The 26329-nt window shown below is 45.7% G+C and overlaps 1 protein-coding gene across 3 annotated transcripts in view; it reads right to left on the bottom strand.

Annotated features, from left to right (window-relative positions):
• The window catches only part of TRABD2A (TraB domain containing 2A), a 74902-nt gene extending 53996 nt beyond the window's left edge, over positions 1 to 20906 (bottom strand). For 2 of the 3 annotated variants that reach the window (XM_053371333.1, XM_053371336.1), the window contains exon 1: positions 11899 to 12513. In XM_053371333.1, coding sequence (XP_053227308.1) covers positions 11899 to 12012 — 114 coding nt within the window. In that variant the 5' untranslated portion in view covers positions 12013 to 12513. Of the gene's footprint in view, positions 1 to 11898; positions 12514 to 20882 lie in introns of those variants that run through there. The other variant, XM_053371334.1, reaches the window with a different exon arrangement.
• Positions 20907 to 26329: the final 5423 nt, after the last annotated feature.

Raw genomic sequence — 26329 nt, 5'->3', positions numbered from 1 at the left:
ATGCCAGTATTATCTAATATGTTGGAGAAGCTTGGGTTCAACACACAGGGCAAATTCCTATGTATTAGGAGGGGTGATGGCTGCTTCATCCGCCATTCCCAACACTGCTCTTCTAAAAGACAACAGTGGGGGAAGTCAGAACATTAGTGGTTCTTTTCACAAAATGTAGTGGAATTTTTTAAAAAAACAAAAAACGGCAGCCATGTAGGGTGAAGTTGAAGGGGGAGAGAAATCTATATTGCTCCAGGAGGCAGTTGGGGGGATGGATGGCAGCTAACGGATTGAGGTTGAATCCTGACAAGACAGAAGTACTGTTCTTGGGGAACAGGGGGCGGGCAGGTGTGGAGGACTCCCTGGTCCTGAATGGGGTAACTGTGCCCCTGAAGGACCAGGTGCACAGCCTGGGAGTCATTTTGGACTCACAGCTGTCCATGGAGGCGCAGGTTAATTCTGTGTCCAGGGCGGCTGTCTACCAGCTCCATCTGGTACGCAGGCTAAGACCCTACCTGCCTGCGGACTGTCTTGCCAGAGTGGTGCATGCTCTAGTTATCTCCCGCTTGGACTACTGCAATGCGCTCTATGTGGGGCTACCTTTGAAGGTGACCCAGAAACTACAATTAATCCAGAATGCGGCAGGTAGACTGGTGACTGGGAGTGGCCTCCAAGACCATATAACACCGGTCCTGAAAGATCTTCATTGGCTCCCATTACGTTTCCGAGCACAATTCAAAGTGTTGGTGCTGACCTTTGAAGCCCTAAACGGCCTTGGTCCTGTATACCTGAAGGAGCGTCTCCACCCCCATCGTTCAGCCTGAACACTGAGGTCCAGCGCCAAGGGCCTTCTGGCGGTTCCCTCGCTGCGAGAAGTGAGGTTACAGGAAACCAGGCAGAGGGCCTTCTCAGTAGTGGCGCCTGCCCTGTGGAATGCCCTCCCAAAAGATGTCAAGGCAATGAAGGCGACCCTGTTTAGGGAAGTTTTTAATGTCTGATGCTGTATTGTTTTTAATATTCGGTTGGAAGCCGCCCAGAGTGGCTGGGGAAACCCAGCCAGATGGGCGGGGTATAAATAATTTATTATTATTACTATTATTATTATTAGAACCTAAGAACTGGCCCCCACAAAATCAGGGATAGACAATTTAGGAATTTCCTTAACAGAAAAGAAAATGCCGCTTCCAGATGGCCTGTTAGCCAAGCATTCGCTTGTTTGCACAGAGAAGTTAGCAGACACCAGCTATTTATTGAGCCTTAATTTTGATTTGCGTGCAGGGAGAATCCAGGATGCTGTGCCAAGCAAGTATCACCCCACAATTTCCAGTGCATTTTCCTATCGCTCTCCCTATGACCAAAAAACCAACAACTCATCATTTTTTGGTAAGGGGATGGGTCAGGCTTGGTGTGGAAGAGGGCCAGAGCAACTGTGACTCTGATTGACCTGAATTTGCCACTAAGGGATTGAATCATGCCAGAAGAGCCACACCTCTGGAAGCTCCCATAGGTAAAAGTTAATACAGAAGTCCAAGACAACTCACATTATTTGAGAAGTCTGGGTTGTATGCAACTAAGGTTTACTCAGAGTAGACCCAAGTCAGTTGTGTCTATTAATGTCAATAGGTCTTCTCCAAATACAACAAGCATTAGCTACAACCTTCTTCAGAAACCAGGAGGTTCTCATCTCTAATGGTGGTGTTGTGTAGGGTGGTGAACAGAATGGGCCTTCTCTGCAGTGGCTCCCTGTTTGTGGAATGCTCTCCCCAGGGAGGTTCACCAGGCGCCTTCATTATGCACCTTTAGGCGCCAGACAAAAAAAGTTCTCTTTAACTAGGCCTTTGGCTAGCTGACATCCAATGTCCTTTGAAAATTTGTTGAGGGGGAAGGGGTTACAGGGTTGTTTTTGTTTTTATCATTATGTTGTTGTAGTAGTATTTATTTTGTGTTTTTATATTGTAACCGCCCTGAGACCTGTGGGTATAGGGCGGTATGCAAATTAAATAAAATAAATAAATAAATAAATATAATAATGTGCTGGACCAGGGTTCAAATCCCTACTTAGCCACATGAAACCCACTGGGTGATCTATTTTTCAGCTTGACTTACCTCACAGGGTTGTTGCGAAGAGAATGCAGAGAGGAGAAAAACATGTACTTGAGATCTTTGCAGGGAAGGGGGCATAGAAAGGTAGTTATGATTTGAAAGAAGTGACTGAAACATATAAATGAAGATTTGCTCACTTTTAAATATCAGGTGCCAAACAGAGAGCAAGGCAAGTCGCGCACAGAACGGAATGGAGGGGTTATGTGAATCTCCCCCTTCAGTCAGATGACAGGACCATCTTCTTGCCTTTCGAGATAATTTTACAAATCAGAATAAAAGGCCTGAATGGACTGCGGGGAAGGGAACCCCTGAATCAGTTTCCAACTTCATGATATGCAATGTCCCAGGTACGCAGCAGGCAAGATGCTGATCAGGAGGCAGGATCTGGGTTCCAACCTCAAAGCAAGAGAGAAAACCGCTGCTGTCCAGCACAGCAAACCATAAAAACATAGCAGACTTTCACCTTACATTTTGAGTGTCAGTTCAAAAAAGTACCCAAGTAAGAAGCACGGACACACATATTGCCATTATGAAGCAGAAGAAGAAGAAGAAGAAGAAGAAGAAGAAGAAGACGATGACAACGGAACATTCCTGGCCAAAATAATGTTAGTATGAACCAACTTTAGAAGTCTGTGTCAACGCAGCACACACCAACAACTTTGGCTGTGACCCTGATCAAATGACTCTGACAAATACTGTTTGCTGACTTCCTATTACCTGACAGTTCTATGAAGCCAAGAACATTTTGTGTAGGGCATAAAGGAAAAGGTAAAGGGACCCCTGACCATTAGGTCCAGTCGTGACCAACTCTGGGGTTGCGGCGCTCATCTCGCTTTATTGGCCGAGAGAGCCGGCGTACAGCTTCCGGGTCATGTGGCCAGCATGACTAAGCTGCTTCTGGCGAACCAGAGCAGCACATGGAAACGCCGTTTACCTTCCCGCCGGAGTGGTACCTATTTATCTACTTGCACTTTGATGTGCTTTCAAACTGCTAGCTTGGCAGGAGCAGGGACCGAGCAATGGGAGCTCACCCCATCGTGGGGATTTGAACCACCGGCCTTCTGATCGGCAAGCCCTAGGCTCTGTGGTTTAACCCACAGTGCCATCCGCGTCCCTTGTGTAGGGCATAGCCTCCTTTTTATTTAAAACTACACAAGAGGGTCACTTGCTAGCAATGTGGTATGAGAGACAGCCCATTTCTGCTCCTACCCTACAGCAATCATGGTCACACATGCGCACACCCTTCGTTTCGGAGCAGGCACTCAACTCTCTCCAGAAAGTTTGCTCTGTCCTTTTCCACTCCACTTAAGCCAAGTGGCTTAGCTTCACCCGCTGGACAAGCGCTGCAACTGCAGGACAAAAGATTCAGGAGGCACCAGGAAGCAACCACACAGCTATCACAGCAGCACAAGCTACAAGCGTCCAATTTTATTTAAGGGCCAACTCATGGTGAGCTTCTCCATTCAGACAGTGGATGAAGAAGGCTGGCAGATCAACCTCATTCCCCCACAGTTGCCATCTGCCCCAAACCAGCAGCTGCCCTCCAAGACAAAGGGACAAAGTCAGGCTGAGTGTGTCACTGGCAGCGTTTTAACTTTAAATAATGTTTGCCTTCACTGCAAAGCGGGCTGTACTACAGACTCTCTTGAGGCCATGTCGCCCAGTCACCTCCCATCTAGTGCTCTGGAACTGTGCGCAGTGCTCTGGAAATTATGGATTTCACTGGAGGGGGAAGGAGGGGGAATAGCTTTGTGCAGCAAAGGTCTATCATTGGAGCTGCAGATACATACAGTATGAGGTTGGGGCAGGGAGTTGAATGGGAAATATTTGCAGGTCCACTCAGGCAGCGAAGTGCCTAACAACAGCATTACAGTGGTACCTCGGGTTACAGACACTTCAGGTTACAGACGCTTCAGGTTACAGACGCTTCAGGTTACAGACTCCGCTAACCCAGAAATAGTACCTCGGATTAAGAACTTTGCTTCAGGATGAGAACAGAAATTGTGCAGCGGCGGCATGGCGGCAGCAGGAGGCCCCATTAGCTAACGTGGTGCTTCAGGTTAAGAACAGTTTCAGGTTAAGAACGGAGCTCCAGAACGAATTAAGTTCTTAACCTAAGGTACCACTGTATATGCTGGAATTGCAAGGGCAATGGGCATGGATATAAAACATCACCACCTGCAAATCATGTTAAAGGTAGAACCATAGGGCCAGTTCGAAAGGAGCAACACCAGCCCCACAGCATTTTCAGTGGGGCAGAGGCACCTCCACAGACATGCATGGTTCATTGTAAAAAGTTGAGCTTTAGTGTCACTTTAGTGTCTCCGAATTGATGCTTTTGAATTATGGTGTTGGAGGAGACTCTTGAGAGTCCCATGGACTGCAAGAAGACCAAACGTATCCATTCTTACGGAAATCAGCCCTGAGTGCTCACTGGAAGGACAGATCCTGAAGCTGAGGCTCCAATACTTTGGCCACCTCATGAGAAGAGAAGACTCCTTGGAAAAGACCCTGATGTTGGGAAAGATGGAGGGCACAAGGAGAAGGGGACGACAGAGGACGAGATGGTTGGACAGTGTTCTCAAAGCTACCAGCATGAGTTTGACCAAACTGCGGGAGGCAGTGGAAGACAGGAGTGCCTGGCGTGCTCTGGTCCATGGGGTCACGAAGAGTTGGACACGACTAAATGACTAAACAACAACAAGAAAGCACAGGATCTCTCTTTCTGACCTGGCCACCCTACTGGTGACAGCCTGCCCCTCCCTCTCTCTCTAAACTACTTGACCAAGTTGCTGTGATCATAAAATGGGAGAGGAACCTTCATTTGAAAAAAAGCATGACAAAAACTTAATAAATAAGCAAACATGCTCACCATTGGGTAAAATACACCTTTAAGGTCTAGGTTTCTTTTTTTAACTAACCAGGTGAAGCTGGTGCTACTTAGCACAAGGTGAGTGAATGTGAGCATTTACCTTCCATTCTCATGGAAGCAGACTTAACACCAAGGAAAGCTACAGGTGGCAATACATTTTAATCAGGAGATAATGAGCTGCCTTTGAACACATTTCACCTCCCACCTATCTTTCAGACAGCAATTGCATTTGCTTAATCTATGCTATGGGAAATTAAAGGGGAAGTTTTCAAAACCACAGCTGCAGGTTGAACACAAATGCAGAACCTCACCAAACCCCTGGACCAAATCCCAGCCAAAGTTAAGCACTTCTAAAATACAATTCTCTCCGTGGCAAACCTAAGCAGCCACATAAATCTCTCTGCCAGAAGCCAATCCCCACTACGGAAACCAAAGCATGGACCTGATTTACTTACAATAAATAACCAAGAGAATCATCATGAAAGGAAAGAGGAAAACTTGTTTTTCAAAGTGTAAAAACCTTAACAAATGAAACCATGTTTTACTGCTGTACAGCACACTTTAAAGTCCCATCTATTTAGGTGGAAAAGGTTGACGCAGGTATTGAATACTGAACCCTTTCCTCTTCAGATAGTAAGTATTTCACTTGAAGGTCCGGCTTCTGTAATAAAATATGACTTACATATGGCAAAGGGAAGTCCAGAGGTCAGGTTACCAGACTTCAAGCAAAACAGGTATCAGATTCAGCTGCATCCAAAACGTCACCCTCTGTTTGCAGAGGGTGTGCATGCGCAAACAAAACCCACATGCAAAACATGAAGCAAGCGTTTATATTCCACTAATTAGCATTCCTATAGCGCCTTCAAGTGTTCAAAGCACCTGACATATAATAACTCCATAATTGTTACAATGTTCCTGCAAAAGTCAGTAATATCATCTCCGTAATCATTACAACGATCCTGTAAATTAGGTCAGTATTTTTATCTCCATGTTGCAGGTGCCAAGGCTAAGTGAGAGCGGCTGGCCTAGAGGTGAGGTTATCACAGTAACCATTACAACAATCCTGTGAAGTAGGTCAGTGTTATTATCTCCATATTGTAGATGGGGAGCGGAGGCTATCTTGAAAGACTGTAGCAGAGGAAATATTCAAAACTGGGACTTCCTGATTCATAGCCAGTTTATTAGACTGCAAGACCAAAGCTGTACTTCACCTTCCACTAGTGTAGTCTTGCTAAACAGTGACCACAAGCCTTACCACACAGATTCAAACACAGTGGCTCAAGTACCATTTATGTGATATACTTGAAAAGGGAGCAATATGTATTAGCAATGTAGCAGGCAATTTCTTCTGTTTTCAGTGGTCCTGCCTCCCATGCCTAATGCCAACCAGACAAGAAGCTTTTCTGAAATACCTTGTGCCCATGCCAGGAAAAGCTTGTCCTCTTAAATTTCTGCAAATCAAGCTTCTATTAAAGGAAGAGGAGCCACACCAATAAATAAAAATGGCAGCCTTAAGAATCACAGGCAATGCAACACTGGAAAAGGTACTATGATACATATATGGTGGAATTGTTTAAACATCAAACAATTTTGGGAAATAATATATAACGAAATGAAAAAAAAGTTTAGATATTCATTTAGGAAAACACTAGAAGGTTTTCTATTGGGAATAGTACCAGGAAGCCTAAAGGAAGAAGACAAGACCTTATATTTATACGCAACAGTAGCCGCAAGGCTATTGATTGCGAAAAACTGGAAAAGTGGTATTGTACCAACAAAAATAGAGTGGCATGCCAAATTATTGGAGTACTACAATATATCCAAAACAATGGGAGAAATTGGAAGGATCTCAAAAGAGAAGATAGATAGGGACTGGAAGGTGTTTAAAAGATACTTGCAAAACCACATCGAAAAATCAGATCTCCTATTAGAATAAACAAGTTCCGTTTCAAACACTGAAATACTGAATAAGATGGATAACAATGTGTAATAGAAAAAGAAGTATGAAATTAGGCTAAAGGTGTGTGAAAGAAAGTAATAGAAGTGGAAATAAATTGCAATTAAGTAGATTGGAAGTCTAACACAAAGGTGGGGTGAGGGGTGGTGGATGGTGATGGGAAAAGGAATTATTTGTGGGATTGAGTGTAAGTATGTTTGAACACTTTTAAGGATTGTATGAAATGTATGTTTGTATGCTTGTATATCTGTAATATATGTGGATTAATGATGAACTATTTTAACAATAAAATTTTTAAAAAAATTTTTAAAAAAAGAATCACAGGCAAGACTGCAAGGAGGAAGACATGCATGCTACTTTGATGTTGCAGAGCAAGCATCAATGTTCAAAGTAGGCAGATATACAGATAGGGGCAGAATACCAAGAAGATATTACGGAGTTCCTGAGTGATATCTCATCCACTCCATAACTGAATTTAGGACTTCAGTGTAGAATTAGCGGGGTTCGAGAAACACATGAAATCTTCATCAGTAGTAAATCTGCCAATTTTTCAACCAGCTTATGTCACCAAGGCTTAAATCCTACCCTTGCCTACTCAGAAGTAAGTGCCATTAAATTCAGTGGGGCTTACTCTCAGGTTAGTGGGTTTAGGGATTGCAACCTAAGCCCTTAAACAACAGCTTGAGCCCAGGCATTAGCAGGTGATAATGCTAAAAAGCATCAGCTGTTGATTTCTGCAGATAAAAGTGTTGTTAAAGAGTCTTAAAGGGGGGCACTTTTCTGGTCAGCTAGAAATCCTTCCACCATACAATCAGCATCCCCGCCCCACCCCACTCAAAAAGGATTCCTGACTGTAGCCAGGTACCTCCTTTGATCAACTAAGTGCTTCCACATTTGTGTGCAAACCAGGAGTATAGGAATCTGCTACTCTTGCTTTAGAAAAACAGCTTTTTTTTAACAAGTTGTTCCTATACAGAGACAATATTCCCAAAAATGTTTCAAACTCAACTGAGTTTTGTTTGGGGGAGAATTTGGTAGATTTGAGTTCAAAATGCACTGGGGGAGTCTTTGAATAAAATGAGGCAGGTATCTAAATGCACAGAGAAGTTGACAATGCTGTATTATTTTTATGGATACTTTTAAATCCTGTTCACCCTGAGAATGTGTGCATGATTCTTGGAGAGACCCACATCAGTTCTGGTTGGTAAAAGCTACCAGAGAAGGCTGGTAAATACTGGTTGGCAAATACTTTGCTGTATTAAGGTAGCGTTCAAAGGTGATGAGGCCTGTATGAAACAAACATTTCCTAGATATTACTGAACTTACTAGCTATCAACCAGTCTCAGCTATGCTATTCTTGAATAAGGCACAGCATGTGCTGGACTTGCAATTCCAGGGATGTCCGATTACCTAGTTTCTCTTCAGTCTAATTCCCATTCTGGTTCAGGGGAAGAAACTGCTCTGGTCACCCTGATAGATTAGCTTTGCTAGAAGCAAGACAGTGGAAGTAAATCTGCTGGCTATGTTGAACCTCACAGCAGCTTTTGATAAAATTAAGCATGGCACCCTTGTCAGCAGCCTGGAGGCACCATCTTACTGCGGTTGGTTCCAATAACTCCTGAAGGGCAAGTCTCAAAGCAGAACTGAAGGACTTGTGTTCATCATCTCTATGCCCTTACCTCCTGGAGGAGTCCTGCAAGGATGCCCCTTTCCTATGTTTTTCAACATCTACATGAAACCACTGGGAAAGGTCATCCAGAGTTCTAGGTGAGGTGTCATCAGGATGCTACCAATAACTAACTTAGTTGGTCTCTAAGGTGCTACTGGAAGGAATTTTTTTTATCAGGATGCCAGTTATACCCTATTCTGTTTCGCTTCTGAGTCCAATTCTAGGGGAGCTCCTAAATCAGTGGCTGGGACCAGTGAAGGACTAGATGTGAGCTTAAGCAATATGAGAGATCAAATTAGGAATTCCCTGTTCTAGAGGGAATTGCACTCCCCATAAAAGGAGTTGGTGCGCAATCTGAGACTACTGATGGACTTAGCTTGGCTCCTAGAGAGGTGCTTCTGCCCAGCTTCCACTGGTTCACCAACCATGGCCTTTTATAGAGAAGTTGTACACACCTTGGTTACTTTCAGATTAGACTGCTGTAGCACCCTGCATATGGGCCTGCCCTTGAGAAGTGTACAGAAACTATAATTTAGAACAGAAAACAGCAGCACTGCTGCTGACAGAGGATATGATCCCCTGCTTTATCAGTTGCACTGGCTTCCAATTTGTTTCTGGGCCCAATTTAAATACACAGTTTAAAGCCTTTAAATTATTTTTGGAACAAGTTTTCTGAAGAATCTCCTCCCGAGCAAACCTATTTGCACACTGAAGCCATCAGGCATGTACTCCATGAATGTTAGTAGCATCCATTGTTTCAGATGCCACCATGGTTGTCCATTTTCTGTATGCTTAGAGGATGTATAATGACCCACTGGATGAAAGAAAAACACGATTTGATGGTAACCAAGTTCTATTAAAGGCAATGGAACAGAACTGGGGACTAGCTCAAGTCTCATTTATTTCAAGGGAACTACAGTACAGCTTTGCAAAGCTGTGTATGCCTCCTCGAGAGTAACTCCCACTAAACTCAGTGGGATTCACTTCTGAATAAATGCACATAAGATAAAGCTGCTGCTTGTGACTAACTTTTGTTGGACTGAGTCCAGTGTCTCTACAGCTTGTTTTGTTAAATGCCAATTTATTTCTGTCATTGTCAACTGTGCTTCCAGATGACCCACACAGGAAGGGCCTAATGCATCATGATACACTGCTCTAATGTCATGTTAACTGTCTCACGCCCCAGTCGAGGCTGCATGGCAATAGATCAGTATTAACTTGCTTCCATTGAATGCATTTAGAATTAGAATGGCAAAAACAATTTTCAAAATAGTTCTGTGGACTCTGCTATAAATTCTCTCTGTGCTGGTTTCCTTTAGCTGTCCTTTTCTGGGATTTCTCCCTCTGCTCCTATCAGCAATGGCCACGATCCTGTGCACAGCTAGGTAACTTATTTTTAACCTATGGGGCTCCAAGAAACAAATGTTAACTCTGTGGAACTGGCAGGCGGCCTGATCTTGTGCATGTTTACTTAAAAGTAAACATTTCAGTGGGCCCAGACTTCCAAGTAAGCATGCATGCGATTGTGGTGTTGGCTGAAATATTTCCTTCCACCTGCAGTTCTTATTAAAAGCTCTTCAGGAGTTAGGCCAGAGCAAGCTTACTCAGAAAGATACTCCACAGAGTTCAGCCTTAGCTGCAGTTCCATGAACATTTGGGAGGAAACCTCTGCTGGACACAGTGGGATGCCTCTGAGTAAACATGCTTAAAGACTGGAGCCAACAACCTTCTTTTCCAAAGACTTTTCATAGTATGTCTCACGGTATCTTCATATTCTGCATCTCTCCAGGGTATGGGATTATAGAGGCCATCCGCAGAACAGCTTGGTTTTTCCAATAATCTGTAAAGGCTGCACACTCTCTTTTCTACAGGGTTGTGTAGAAAAATGTACCCGTTTTTAAGAGTTATGGCAAAGAAAAGTTACTTTAACTAGAGTTTAAGATTTTTCAGCAGCCTGCAAAACGTGGGATGTACGAGGAAGGCTTTAGCGCAGTTAAAACCCTACCCATTTTTTAAGGTGTGCAAGAGCAAAACGTCTCCCTTAAAAGGAACAGGAGATAAAACAAACAGAACAAATGAAGCCCTGATGAGGTGCATTTGGAATGCAAGAACCGCCTGCCAGCCTTCCATCCTGGGGGATGCTATGGGGAAAGAGAGGGGGGAGGAGGGCGTTGGAGGAATTGGCAAAGGAGTGAGAAGTGTTAAAAGTAAACAAAACCAAAGAGTGGATGACCCAAACAAACAGCAGGCTGGCACCTCCACTGAACCTTATCTCCTCTCCCCGCTGGATCTCATTAAAGGCACTCTAAATCCCATCAAAGGCTAATTTACACCCCAGCCTCATGTCTTTTTTTTTAAAAGACATCACTCCACCCAAACGACGGCCAAGGCGGACATCGCTTCTCTCTCTCAGCTTCTCGGAAAGGCGTTTCCCCCTCCGAGGCCGCCTTTCGCACGCAGCTGCTGGAGGCGAGATCCCACGTTGGCAGGTTGGGGTCTACTCAGAAGCAAGTCCTTCCCCCCCCCCCTCGCCCGCCGGCCACCGAGTTCAATGCAGATGACTCTCGAGGCTGCAACAGATTCCAGAGCAGGAGCCCCCGTTAAGTGTCTTGCAAAGCAGGAGGTGCAACAAAGAGTCCTGGCAGCACACCTTCCACACGCTCGCAAACTGGCAGTGCAGATTTCATGCACCGGGAGCCAGAAGTCCAGCCCAGGCTGTGACTGGTGAGCCTCACTCCCGGGCAAGGGTGCATGTGGACGTAGCTCTGACACGCTCTCCTGGCGCTTCTGGGCTCCTCCTGCCCCCCCCCCAGCCTATGCCCCCAACACACCCATTTAAAAGTGCCGCATGACACTGGTGGGGCTGCCTTGCAAGCGAAGGTGGGGTGGGATGAGGCAGCCCAGTTTGCCGGCAGCACTTTTTCCCTCCTGCAAAATTCCTGCTGACAAGTCCAGCACCCAGCGTGAAACTCAGTTTGCAAAAGGGGAAAGAAAAAAAAAAACCACGGCAAAGCAGCAGCAACAAAACTTTCCCTCGTGCATGCGAAAGTGCGGTGGGTGGATACAACAGCGGAGCAGCTAAGTCCCCCACACCCCACGTTCTGGCGCTGCTCTCCTCCAGCCCCCTAGAAAAGGGAAGGTGCCTTGCACACCCGAGTTTGAGAGACTTCCCCCAAATGGGAGAATATAAGCAAAAACAAGTCTCGAGGCGACTCTGCTGGCCTCGCGCCATCCTGCCCAAGTTTGCAGGAGACAGTCTCTTCGCCCCCACCCCGGACTTCCCCCCTCCCCCGGGAGTGCACTTACTTTCCTGTGGGTCTGGCAGCTGGTTGCTGCGGGATCCCGGCTCTGCTTCGCTCCAGCCAGGAGGAGGAGGAGACAGTTGAGCAGCAAGCCAGCCCCGGCGCTGCGCACCACCATCCTAGTTCACTCCACGCCCGGAGCACGGATGGGGGGAGCAGGCAGGCAAGGAGGAAAAGGAAACGGCGGCGGGAATCGGCTCGCTCGCCTCCGCCGAAGTTGCGCCGAGTTGGGTTTGTTTTGGTTTTTTAAAGCCCGGCCCGTGTTTTCCTCCTGGTGGTGCACCTAAGGCGGCTGCCCCAGCGGCCCAATCCCGAGTCATCCCCTAGCCAAGCCTTCCAGGCGCTGCCCCCTCCCCTTAAAGGGTCCCTGTGCCAGGCGGAGGGAGGGGGGGCTCGCCATGCCGAGGGGAGGGGTGGGGTGTGTGCGGAAGCAGGAATTCCCTCGCCCGCCCACCCCCCTCCAGGGACGGGTCCTTTTCTCCTTCCCTTATGGAAGCTCTCGCCTCCTTGCAAAAGTTGCTTCAGCGCCGAGCTGCGCAATCCCGGCGGCAGCCCCTGGATGGAGGAGGCACGAAGGCACGCACTCGGCGGGACTGGCCGCAGGAGGTGCCTAACCCTAAACTCGCTCCCGCCGCCGTCTCTCTCTCTCCCCCGCTCCCCCACCCAGAACTCCCCCTTTCTCTCTCCTCTCTGACCTAAGCGCCAGGGTCCCTGTCGGCCTCCTGCTGGATTCTCCTGATCTGGCAAGTTGTAAGGCACATTCCCTTAGTAAGACGTCCAGTTACCCAGAGCCATCCTGGAAAGGAGACAGACCAGGTGCAAAGTAGCCTGGGAGAGACTCTAGTGGTTTCAACTGAAGGAATAGCAGAAGAGCTTGCTGGACCAAATGGCCCGCCTAGCATCCTATTCTCACAGTGGCCAAACAGATGCCTTTAGGGGAGAAAGCAAGCGGGATCCCACCTAAGAGTCTTCTCCCCCTTCTGTGGTTTCCAGTAACTGCAGCACCCAGATGCAGACCCTCCAAGTCAGCGGTTCTCAACCTGTGGGTCCCCAGATGTTGTTGGACTACAACTCCTCCTGAGCTCTGGCCTTGCTAGCTAGGGGTGATGGGAGTTGTAGTCCAACAACATCTGGGGACCCACAGAGAAAGGCTGCTCCAAGTGCCCCTATTTTCCAGGGATAGCACCAGATTTACAGGAAGCTGTCCCGGTTTCTGATTCCATCCCATATTGTCCTGCTTTTTCCTTTAAAAAGGTAAAGGTAAAGGACCCCTGACAGTTAAGTCCAGTCGCAAATGACTCTGGGGTTGCGGCACTCATCTCACTTTACTGGCCAAGGGAGCCGGCGTTTGTCTGCAGTTTTTCTGGGTTCTGTGGCCAGCATGATTAAGATGCTTCTGGTGAACCAGAGCAGCGCATGGAAATGCCGTTTACCTTCCCGCCGGAGTGGTACCTATTTATCTACTTGCACTCTGACGTGCTTTTGAACTGCTAGGTTGGCAGGAGCTGAGACCGAGCTCTGTTGCGGGGATTTGAACTTCCAACCTTCCAATCAGCAAGCCCAAGAGGCTCTGTGGTTTAGACCACAGTGCCACCCACGTCCACCCCCTTCAACATTTCAGAGAAATGTTGGAGGGTATGGAGTTATGTGACCCCGCCCCCCCAAACCAAGGAGATAAGTAACTACACAACTACACAACCTTTAGAAGACATCTGGAGGCAGCCCTGTGTATAGGAAAGTTTTTAAATATTCAGTATTTCATTATGTTTTTATATATTTTGAAAGCTGCCTAGAGTGGCTGAGGCAACCCAGTCAGGTTGGTGGGGTAATAATAATAATAATAATAATAATAATAATAATAATAATGGAATAGGGTGATCCTATTTTCATCGGAAAAATGTTGGAGGATATGCAGGTGGAGAAAACGGAATAACTCGCACTATAGCAGGCCTGCTACAGAACAAAATGATGATGCTTCCAGAGGCAAAGCAACAATGGTTTGCTATGAGTTTTTACACAGTGATACTAAATACAGTGGTACCTCGGGTTACAGATGCTTCAGGTTCCAGACTCTGCTAACCCAGAAACAGTACCTCGGGTTAAGAACTTTGCTTCAGGATGAAAACAGAAATCGCGCAGCAGCGGCGTGGCGGCAGCGGGAGGCCCCATCATCTAAAGTGGTACCTCAGGTTAAGAACAGTTTCAAGTTAAGAACAGACCTCCAGAACGAATTAAGTTCTTAACCTGAGGTACCACTGTATATGATATGCTCAATGGTATGCAGTTATTGTGGTTTTAGAACCCAACCTGTTGGGAGTGGGTGGGAATAAGATTGCATTAAAATACTAATTAAACTTTTTTAGAGACAATAAATATTTATAGACCACCCTTCATGCAAGCATAAGAACAAGAGAAGAACCTGCTGGATGAGGCCCAAGGCTCATTGAGGACAGCATCCTGTTCTCACAGTGGCCAAGCAGATACCTATAGGAAGCCCGCAAGCAGGACCTGACTGGGCAACAGCACCTTCATCGCTTGTGTTGATGTCCAACGACTGGCATGCAGAGGTATAGTGCCTCCAACATGAGGGGAACTCTGGCCCATGGGCTAAGTCGGCCTCCCCATTTGGCTTGCGAGGCCATTTTGGCAAAGCTACAGCCACTGGTCCTACACCTGACATCAGGTGTGGGGTAGGTAAGGGCAGGGTGTTTGCAGCTGAGCACAGGGCAAGATGGCTTGTTGTGGGGGGGGGGCTTCTGAAGACATCTTCTGAACCCCCTATCAAACGGCGGTTTTGTGACGCCCTTTGAACTGGGTTTCTGAAGATCTAACAATTACCTGACTGTTGGGCCTTCGGAGGCCTCGTTCACAGAATCAGAGTTGGAAGGGGCTCCAGGGGTCACCTAGTGATTCTAGTCCCACCCCCTGCAATCGATGACAGATGGCCATCCACCCTCCGCTTAAAAGGGTTAAAGGTTGCTGGGTACAGTGGTACCTCGGGTTAAGAACTTAATTCGTTCCTGAGGTCTGTTCTTAACATGAAACTGTTCTTAACCTAAGGTACCACTTTAGCTAATGGGGCCTCCCGCTGCCGCCACGCCTCCGGAGCACAATTTCTGTTCTCATCCTGAAGCAAAGTTCTTAACCAGAGGTACTATTTCTGGGTTAGCGGAGTCTATAACCTGAAGCGTATGTAACCCGAAGTACTACTGTATATGAAGCGTCTGTAACCTGAGGTACCACTGTACTAGAATTCAGTGAGGGGTAAACTACAGTGCCCAGAATTCTTTGAGGGCAAGAATGTGCTTCCAGAGTGCTTTAAAGAGACAATGTGTACACAGCCCAACAACATCTCAAAGGACACTACTTTGTGGTGTGCAAGTCTGAGCAGACGGAGGGGGTGGTGGTAATATCAGTGAGATATTTTTTTTTAAAGAAGGAGGTATTTAAAATATTTCCTCTAAGGTCAATAGTCCTTTCCTAAGCACATTTACCCAAAGATAAGTCATACAGAGTTCAATAGGATTTGCTCCCAAGGATGTGGGACGCAGCTTAAGCCTATGCACACTTCTTTGAGAGGAAGGTCCTTTGAATTAAGTAGGGTTTGTAGCATGAATAGAATCGGTCAGTTTAACACACCTACTTATATCTAAAACGTAGGCTCCACCCTTTGGTGCTGGTTAACATTCCTGGAGAAAAAACATTCCCGCAAAAGAGTGATGCATTAATAAAACGCAGATACATCAGCAGTATAGACAATGATACAGTGCAGCATCCACACAACATAAAACACAGACATTGTTGGGCAGGTCTGTACTTGCTTACAGACATCCATCTCCCTCAACCTAAGTCAGCTGCTCAACTAGCAACAACATAGCCAGAGAGAGAGAGAGACACCAGGATCAGATCCTGCAGCAAACGCAGAGGGCATCTCTGTCCTCACCCCAGCTCAGGACCAAGTAATAACATCCACAGTATTGGGGGTTCATTCACCTGCTTATCGTCTATACAACATATGCCATCCAATGCCAGCAGTGACCTCTTTGCATTCTACATAGGGCAAAAAGGCCAGCCTCTGCAAAAAATAAAATAAATGGGCACACATCTTATATCAGACACAGCAAAATCCAAAAGTCATTTCATCCTGTCTGTAACTGGCCTTAAAGTCTTCGTGCTTGGAAAAAGGGGTTTCTGAAGGGCGAAAGGTGAAGAGGATGAGTGCCAGCGCTTGCGGATAGCATCAGGGCAATGGAATTTTGTCACAGTGCACGTGCTAATTGGCTTCCCAATGCCAGGATGCCTGTGCTATCACCAACTATTTGGTGAATTACCACTGCTAATTGTTTAATTATCACCACCTTCGTACTTTCTGCATTTCATTTCCTTCCAGCCTCACAGTTTACAACCTGCCCCACCCCTGCCCAGCAAACCACATGCAGATCTACCTGCAACTTAGGACAACACTTCCATGCATCTAATGAAGTGGGCTGCAGTCCATGATAACATATGCAATAATATATGTGTCTTCCGGGTGTCACGATAACCTCTGGTCTTCTGTTTTGTTTTTGCTGCGGCAGACTAACATGGCATCCTATAGATGTCTATCAGGGAATAAGCCACACTGAGCCTTGATATTGAGGACACCTGCTTAGGATTGTATTGCTGCTGTGTCTGCCACGATTCTCCCATTTTGCAGGTATGAGACTGATGCCGAGACACAACGGCTCACCTAAGTTCAGGCAGGAGTAGCACATGGTGTGCGGGGCTTCCTGGTTCACAGCTGAGCCTCTGCAACTACATTATGCAAGCCCTGTAAAATTAGATTTATTGTGTCTGCCCTGATGGCAAGAAATAGCACTGCCATAAAGAGGAAAGCGCTTCATCGCAGGCCTTCTTGTGACATCTTAATATGTGGCGTAAAATAAGAGTCAGGATAAAAATAGTTTTAATGATTTAGAACTAAAGAACAACAAGCGTTCATGGAAGGAAGAAAAAAGGCACGCTTTTGTGTGATGGGAAGTGATGAAACTTGATGTTTTCATTTACACAGAAAGGAGAAAGCTTAATGGTTAAGCATATGAGCCAGGAGTCTCTGCTTCAAACCACAGTTCAGCCATGCAAGCTCTGGGTGGCCTTAGCACTTTTTGTCATCTCTAATGTAGCTACAATAGTGCTAGCAGGGGTTGGCAAGGTTTACCTTGCCTGGGCTGGTTCACTCTAGCGCAGCTCGCTCCGTGGACTGTGTGCCCGCCTGCGATTTTCGGCGCCTGCGCAGACGCGATTTCCGGTTTAGCACAGCATGCGGGGACTCGCCGAGTGGGCAGCTCAGTTCAGGGGCTGCTTAAATGACCTCCTGTGGGCCGCTTGTGACCCATGGGCCTTAGGCTGCCTACCCCTGTGCTAGATTGAGTTCTTAACACCACCATTCTCATGTCAGCAAAGATGAATGCTACTACTGGAGAAGGCTCTGCTTCATCAGCATTCACCTTCTCCTCCTTTTTTGGATCTTGCAGAAGTCTTTCAAATCTCTTGACAGCCTTGCTTCAGACAGATCAACGCTTTACTCACTGCCGCATCTAGCAATCCCTGTCAAGACGCTTGACGCACAGATGACAAGACTCCAGATCCACATGGCTCTTGGGCTTTTTGTCATCCTTCCTCCATATGTCATCCCTCCACAGCTTTGGAAGATTTCATAAATGCCTGCTCTACGAACACATCTGCCCAAATACCAGCCCACGTCTTGTTCCATCTTCTCGAAGTGAAATGGCCTCCTTCATCGTGTTGTCAGCTCCTTGAAACTTTCCGTTTAGTTCTCTCATTTGCTGCACACAAATTCTAGCACATTTTGCATAATGATTGCGTCCAGCTCTGGCAAAGAAAGAAAGGAACACTCTGCAAAGGCAGGAGTTCCAGTCCCCCCCTACTCTGATGAATGTCTTTGCAATATCAACTGCCCAGGCTTGTGCCCTGGGGAGATCACTTTGGTGCTGCTAATGCAACAGTTTTACTTCACCAATAATATTTATTATTTTTATTTATTTATTTATTTATTTATTTATTTATTTATACCCTGCCCATTTGACTGAGTTTCCCCAGCCACTCTGGGTGGCTCTCAACAGAATATTAAAAACACAATAAAACGCAAAACATTAAAAATTTCCCTAAACAGGGGTGCCTTCAAATGTCTTCTGAAAGTCAAGATGGTTGTTTATTTCCTGGACATCTGGTGGAAGGGCGTTCCACAGGGCGGGCACCACTGCCAAGAAGCCCCTCTGCCTGGTTCCCTGTAACCTCACTTCTCGCAGTAAGGGAACCTCCAGAAGGCCCTCGGAGCTGGACCTCAGTGTCCGGGCTGAACGATGGGAGTGGAGACGCTTCTTCAGGTATACTGGGCCAAGGCAGTTTAGAGCTTTAAAGGTCAGCACCAACACTTTGAATTGTGCTCGGTGTGATGGCCTGGGACTTGGGCTCAGGCTCAGAACCAGAGGAGACTCAGTCTGCACCGGATCCTTTGCCTCAGGCATCATCAGAACCAAGTCTGGGGCCTGATCCTGAAGAGTCCCAGTCTGCACAGGTCCCCCTGCAACAAGCACCAGCTGGGTCAAGTCAGAGGCCTGAGCCTGCCCTGGCTCCAGATGCGGGGATTACCTCGTTGCCTTCAGCTGGGCCATCACTTACAGCTGCTCCACTACTGGCTTGGTCAGGGGAGGCTGAGGTGGCCCCCGGGGCTAGTAACCCACCGACGTCTCCCGAGTTGCAGAGACTAAGGTCTGAGAGAAGGAGAGACCAGAGTACTCACAGGAGGAGTACTCGCCTTTGGGTGAAACAGGGAGGTGAGTCACCAGGGGATCAGGACCAGTGCTACCCTGACAAAGATAAAAGGCTGTCGGACCATAGCTGTCAACTTTTCCCTTTTCTTGTGAGGAATCCTATTTGGAATAAGGGAATTTCCCTTAAAAAAAGGGAAACGTTGACAGCTATGTGTTGGATCCCGTCCCAGGTTGTGGGAGCAACATTGCTGTTTGCTAGATCCTGCCTGAGATCCTGTACCTGTCCTTGCCTGGTTTCCTGCCTCATGTCCTGCCTCGGGCCAGTCGGACTGACTCCCAGCGGAACCTTCGGATTCTGGACCGGTCCTGGACCACATTTCATGGGTTACCCCTGGGCCCAGCACACTCGGAAACATAGTCTTGAATTGTGCTCTTGAATTGTGCTCTTCACTAAATGAAACTTATATATGAATAAACATGCATGTTGCATATGTGTTTTAGAGTTGTTGTTGTTGTTTAGTCGTTTAGTCGTGTCCCAACTCTTCGTGACCCCATGGACCAGAGCACGCCAGGCACTCCTGTCTTCCACTGCCTCCCGCAGTTTGGTCAGACTCATGTTTGTAGCTTCGAGAACCCCATCCAACCATCTCGTCCTCTGTTGTCCCCTTCTTGTGCCCTCCATCTTTCCCAGCATCAGGGTCTTTTCCAGGGAGTCTTCTCTTCTCATGAGGTGGCCAAAGTATTGGAGCCTCAGCTTCACGATCTGTCCTTCCAGTGAGCACTCAGGGCTGATTTCCTTAAGAATGCATACATTTGATTTTCTTGCAGTCCATGGGACTCTCAAGAGTCTCCTCCAGCACCATAATTCAAAAGCATCAATTCTTCGGTGATCAGCCTTCTTTATGGTCCAGCTCTCACTTCCATACATCACTACTGGGAAAACCATGGCTTTAACTATGCGGACCTTTGTTGGTAAGGTGATGTCTCTGCTTTTTAAGATGCTGTCTAGGTTTGCCATCGCCTTTCTCCCAAGGAGCAGGCGTCTTTTAATTTTGTGACTGCTGTCACCATCTGCACTGATCATGGAGCCCAAGAAAGTAAAATCTCTCACTGCCTCCATTTCTTCCCCTTCTATTTGCCAGGAGGTGATGGGACCAGTGGCAAATGATCTTCGTTTTTTTGATGTTGAGCTTCAGACCATATTTTGCGCTCTCCTCTTTTACCCTCATTAAAAGGTTCTTTAATTTCTCCTCACTTTCTGCCATCAAGGTTGTGTCATCTGCATATCTGAGGTTGTTGATGTTTCTTCCGGCGATCTTAATTCCGGCTTAGGAATCATCCAGCCCAGCCTTTCGCATGATGAATTCTGCATATAAGTTAAATAAGCAGGGAGACAATATACAGCCTTGCCGTACTCCTTTCCCAATTTTGAACCAATCAGTTGTTCCATATCCAGTTCTAACTGTAGCTTCTTGTCCCACATAGAGATTTCTCAGGAGACAGATGAGGTGATCAGGCACTCCCATTTCTTTAAGAACTTGCCATAGTTTGCTGTGGTCGACGCAGTCAAAGGCTTTTGCATAGTCAATGAAGCAGAAGTAGATGTCTTTCTGGAGCTCTCTAGCTTTCTCCATAATCCAGCGCATGTTTGCAATTTGGTCTCTGGTTCCTCTGCTTCTTCTAGATCCAGCTTGCACTTCTGGGAGTTCTCGGTCTTAGAGTTACTGGCTTCCATTTTCTGAATATTGGAGTGCGGAGGGTCAAGGATCCTGCCGGGCACCGCAACCCTCACCACAGACACCACCAAACTGACCCTCCGCACCAGAGCCAAGCAAGGCTGAGTTATGCGACCTGTGTGCCCGTGCTCCTCTCCATAAGAGTTGGTTCCTCTGACAGTGGGAGTTGGGCTGGGGGTGCCTGCACGGGGCGTCTGCTTCGCATGCCCTCAAAAATCTGCATTCGGGGCCATGGCCCCATTGGCATTCCCTACGCTGTGCCCCTGGAGAGTTGGACAATGTGAGTTAGAAGGTTAGCAGCTTCTGAAACAACTCTCGGTCCAGAAAGCTGACATGAACCAGCCCAGTTGTAACTCTAAGATTTTGACTTTAATGAAAATTAACAGAAATGTGCATTTTATTTTCTAAAAGTAGGCATTTAATAATAATAATAATAATAAGAAGAAGAAGAAGAAGAAGAAGAAGAAGAAGAAGAAGACCTTGCCCATCTGGATGGCTGTATATCATGGAATACCTGCCCTATATATTATTTTTGTCAGCATTTCTGAAAGTAATGCTAGACTTATCTCCATGGAACAGTGATGTTCTAGCATGATTTATGACATTCAGCTGGAACCGCAATCAAGGCGCTGTCTCCTGGGCACTTACGTGCTGGCACAGAAAGTCTTGGGATCGGGCCATTAGGCAATACTTTGAAATGCATAAAAGTTAGGAATTGATGCTTTCTTCAAACAAAATTGAGGGGAAGCATGAATTTTCCCCACACCAACATGTTCTGGCAAACTGGACTTTTGGATTGAAAAAGCAGCATAATTTAACCACTGTGTGTATCATGAATGCTTAACAAGATTATTGGAAATGATGAAATTGAATTATTAGAAGGCTGTAGATGGAAGCTTGGAATCGGAAACAACCAAGCTCATTGAGCCGTTTTGGTTTTATTCAGATAAACGTACATTGGGACTGAAACTGAGCTGCTGCTTAACTTTCCCAACAAAATTAATGAGACTGGAAGTCTAATCTTATGTACTCAGAAGTACACTCCACTGATTACTATGAGAGTCAAGCCCCAATAATACATGTTCTCAGCAGCATGGAAACAGCTTCCATGCAGTATAATTTTAAGCTATAGGGGCCTGCTGGTATATAACTCAACCGTGGGTAGGGATGATTGCACAAGTCTTTCACAAACATTTGCCATCCCACCAGGAAGGATGGTGGCTGATTTGGTGGGAAAGCCCAACACCATCAAACTAATCCAATATGGTAACATTATGCCCATGTGAACCCTTGTGTTCACGCATTGCACCTTCGAGAAACACCTGGGGATGGGAGGAACTGTTTTGGTTCTCTCAGCTTCTCATACTTCCAATCTCAAATCCATTCTTCATGTTTTGCAGCAATTTGCAATTTAAAAAAAAAGTCCTCATGAAAATTCATCTGCATGTTCTCCTAAGAAACAGATTTTCATATGCAGTTTTGACTAATATACAGATTTTTGCAAGCAGTTTCCCCTAATATAATGCATTTTGGCATATTATTTTCACCAATACCTTCATTTTGGTGCACAACATCACTCTAATGTATGCACTTCTGTAAACAATGCTTGGAGAACCACGATCAGTCCTAGCTAGCATGGCCAAGGGTCAGGGAGGATGAAGGTTGCAATCTTTAGCTGCAATAAGGCATGAACTGTGTTGGTTTTCAGGCATGCAAAAAGGTCTGAGACCTTTTGGTGTAATGGCTTCTAATGTCACAAAACAACTGATGTCTCCCTTAAGCAGGAATATGGAGAGGGTCTATCATTTTCTAAGGGGACTTGCTCCCAGGCAAAAGGTTACAGATGTCCCTTTCCTCCTTCCCAGCTTTAGGGCATAGTGGGGTTTTTTGGTTTTGTTTTGCCCACAAAAGATGCAAAATATTCAAGTATTCAAGAATGAAAACCCAGCCACAAACTGTGAATATCTAACTAAATATGCCGCTGTATTTAACAACCAGGTTAAAGCACTTTCAAATCTTTCTGTGCAATTTGGCTTGTCCTTTAGTTAAGAAGTGGCCTCTACCACTGGGAAGTTGTGAACCCAAATACACGGAACCCCTTGGAAGATTTCTGTAAGACACGCTCCTCTTAACAAGACAGCAGATTTGAGGAACTGTCCAAGTTCACTGGGCATTAGCAGGAGCACTGTAGAACTGCCTGACCCGTCAAGCCAAGCATCCTTGGCTGAGTGCCCTTTTAGTTAAAGCAAGGAAGAGCTGTCCTCCATGGCCTGATGGATGGCTCATGTAAGTCTAATTATGAGTATAGTAGAAGGTTAACCTGGAAAAATGTAGGCAACCCAAACAAAATTTTGCTATGTGCATTAGCATTCACCGGTATGTGGTGTTAAGTGTCCGGTCATACAAATATAGGGCTGAATTGTCAGCCCTTTCTCATGAAAGCATGATCAACAGATGCAAGTCCTTATGGACTACTGTAAATCTCCATGCCTAAACTTCTTCCAAACAAACTTCTACTGGCCAGTCCCTGCTTAGGTCAATGTTTTCCAATAATACGGTCACATCCTAGCCATGCAGAATAGTTTCCCCTCAACTCGTGCCTTTTCAGAAGATGAATTTGCTTATATCCTGTGATATTCATGCAAAAATAAATTCTGAGTTTCCATGTGTGCCAGACAGATGTCCCTCTTTTTTAAGGAGGTGTCCAGACAGGTGTGTTAATTCTTTACTTCCCCAAATCCAGAGATTGTGTTGGCGATGTTGTGGGCACTAGCCAATAATTACCCAGCATATTATGCCGAAAATGTGGAGAGCTGCTATTTCTCCCCCAAAGCACGCCCAAGAGCAAACCAACATGTTTATTCCAAGAGTAGCAGTGGACTACAAAACAGCCTCACAAATGTGACATTTTCTCCACTTTGAGAAACTACAAACTTTCAAATGCACCACAAATTCAAACTTTGGAATGGTCTGTAATCAAATCAGTTCTCCTCCTGTAACCAAGCTCAGTTAAGAGTAGAACGATATTCCCTTGCAAATTTGCAAATTGGTATTGCAAATTTTATTTTAAATGGCAAGTGGATATTAAGCAACATGTGCCGAGGAATGGAGACAAGCGCTTTCCCTTGGACTAAGGGGCAAGGGGTGGGAGTTCTGAGTCCTCCACGTTATCTGCATTTGAAAAGAAGTTTGCTTAGAAGGACTGATGTGGATTTCAAAGATGCAGAAGCAACAGAGGCCCATTTACGCCTTCAGATAAAAAGGGGTGACTGAACTTTGTAGTATGTTACTGTATGAAAGTGTTAGGTCAGCTGGAAGGGAAATATGGGGAATATATTACAAAGTGAAGTGGTTACATGTAATTACCAAGCGTAGTCAGCCAGAAGCTCAAAATAAAGAGGAAAGAGTGTACTCTAAACACATTTTAATAATAGTCACCTCAAAGTGAATGGAGAAAGAAAGCTAAACAAAAATAAATCTCTTAGGCGCTGAAAGGGCATGCGGAGGCAGAACATGGCCAGAGAGCAGCGAGTGCTGAATTGCATTAACCCTCCTGCCTGGATCAAGAATGGCAAAAACAACAGCAGCACCCCATAGCCAAGCCTCAAACATCAGTGCATAAAGAGAAGATAAAAAGAAATTATTTCCTATTACTTTTCTTCACAGAAAAAGAAAAAGTAGCGCTGACTAGCACGGCTGGTGCATGTAGGTTTTAAGGGAAACAACAATAAAGATGAGGGAAGCATCAATGGGTGAGAAAGACATTAAGACAAGTTTTGAAAAGTAGAACTGGGAAACTAAAGGGACTGTTCAGTGTTCTGTGTTTGTTTGTAATGTAATAGCCCATTAAATGCACAGGGAAGAGCCTGATGTCCACACACTTAGTGGGATGTGAGGAGAGCCGCTATGAACTTACAGTTGGGGAGAAAATCCAATGCATGTTATGATGTAATATAGGCCTTGAAGAATGACAATGAAGTTGGGTGTGTATGTGCAGAACACAGCCCTGTGCTGGAGGTTCATCCTACAATTTGATCTCCTCCTTCTGCTCCCATTTGCAAGGGAGCCAGGAAAGGGGTTAAAACGCAGTTATCCAAGATAGTTAACTGATAACTGATGTAGTTATATAGTTATCTTCAGCACAGAGGTAGGACAATGAAACTCAGCACCACATTGAAGACATAATCCTTTGCTTAAACGTCAAACATTATATCATTCCACCTGACACCTTGTTTACTGAGGTGGGGAGATGGATGCAAAAAAATATAGTATTTCCGTACCTGAAGAAAGGCTTCTCAAACATTGTGCTTTACTAGTAATATTTATTTTTAATTTGTTGCAGCAGGCTCAGTGGTTACACGGGAGCGGTGCTGAAGTGTATGGCATGTGGCCCTAACAGAGATAGCATCTGAAGTCATGGGTTATCTCTTTCCTTCTATCACGATGCTATACTAGGGGTTCTCATTTGATGAATAACTTTTCTACCTTGGTTACCTGCTACCCTGTTGTCAGGTTGGGGCTTCCTTCCCATGGGTGGAAGAAGAGAGAAAAGTTAGACCTCTCACCAGAACATTTCACTAGAGTCAACAAAATTATTTGCATGCTAAAGTTAACTGTGTATTTAAATGTTCTGTCGGGCTAAGCTTCAATAACTCATTTCCTCCCCAACTCCCCACAGAAGCCTCTTCAAGAAGCAAAGCTTCTCTTCAGAACTAGCAATGTGAACAAAATCAAAGCAGGATCAAGTAGGATCACAGCCTCTCACCTATAAACCATTAACACAGGAAAGTGCTCAAAGGATTTGATAAAAGAGTTCGTGGAACTATCCCCGTTGTATATGGGGGGGGTGTTGTGTAGAGAGAGTCTCTTCCTTTAAATTCCTGGGAATTTACCTTAGTGAAGACCTCACTTGGAAAAACAATCTAACTCAGGTGGTTAGGAAGGTCCAACAGAGACTCCATTTTCTCAGGATCTTGCAAAAGAATAATGTTAAACAACAACTGATGACCTCCTTCCACAATAGAAAGTGTCCTCTCATATTATACCACAGTGTGGTACGTTGGCTTGACAGCCACGGATAGAAAGTCTTTACAGAGGGTGGTGAACACAGCACATGATATCATGGGCTGTCCCCTGAGCCCGCTAGATGGCATCACAGGGGATCAATGCCTGAGGAGAGCGAAAAAAATTCTCAGGGACAATTCACTCTTTAATCTTCCACCCTCGGACAGGAGATATGGAAGTATAATCAGTCGTACCAACAGGCTAAAAAACAGTTTCTATCCGTGGGCTGCTGAATGGAAATTAATATAGTGCAACTGACTTTCGGGGTTGGTGTGTTGTGCGACAAACACGCAGAGTGCAATGAGATTGAGTGTTTGGCAGGGGGGAGGAAGGCTCGGTTAATTTCATTGTACACAGGTTGTACATTGACAATAAAGGTATTATTATTATTATTATTATTATTATTATTATTATTATTATTATTATTATTATATCCTGTGGGCTCGCCTCCTACTGCGTAAATGATTCTATGCCCCGTGTTAATAGCACAGATTTATGTCTACCCTCCAACATTTCACCAGTGAAAATAGGCATGTCCTACCATGCCCTCCAACACTTCTCTTATGAAAATTGAGACATCCCCTCCAACATTTCTGTGAGGAAAATAGGTACGTCCTAAGGAAAAGTGGGACATTCCTGGATCAAATCAGAAAATGGGATGGCTTCTTAAATCCGGGGCTGTCCCTGGAGAATAGGGTCTTGCCACAGGGGAACTTGGACCTGACATGCGGATTATTGTGCCTCTGGGTGAACATCTTCCACCCACTGCTTCACTCACTGCCAAGAAACCTTGACTGATGAAGGGAGACTAAGTACCTGGGTGTTGCTAAGTAACACCCTCCTCGACTAGGTTGGTAAGTGG

This window comes from Podarcis raffonei, chromosome 17 (assembly GCF_027172205.1).
Source record: "Podarcis raffonei isolate rPodRaf1 chromosome 17, rPodRaf1.pri, whole genome shotgun sequence".
Classification (NCBI taxonomy): domain Eukaryota; kingdom Metazoa; phylum Chordata; class Lepidosauria; order Squamata; family Lacertidae; genus Podarcis; species Podarcis raffonei.
This window is presented reverse-complemented; position numbering and strand designations above follow the sequence as displayed.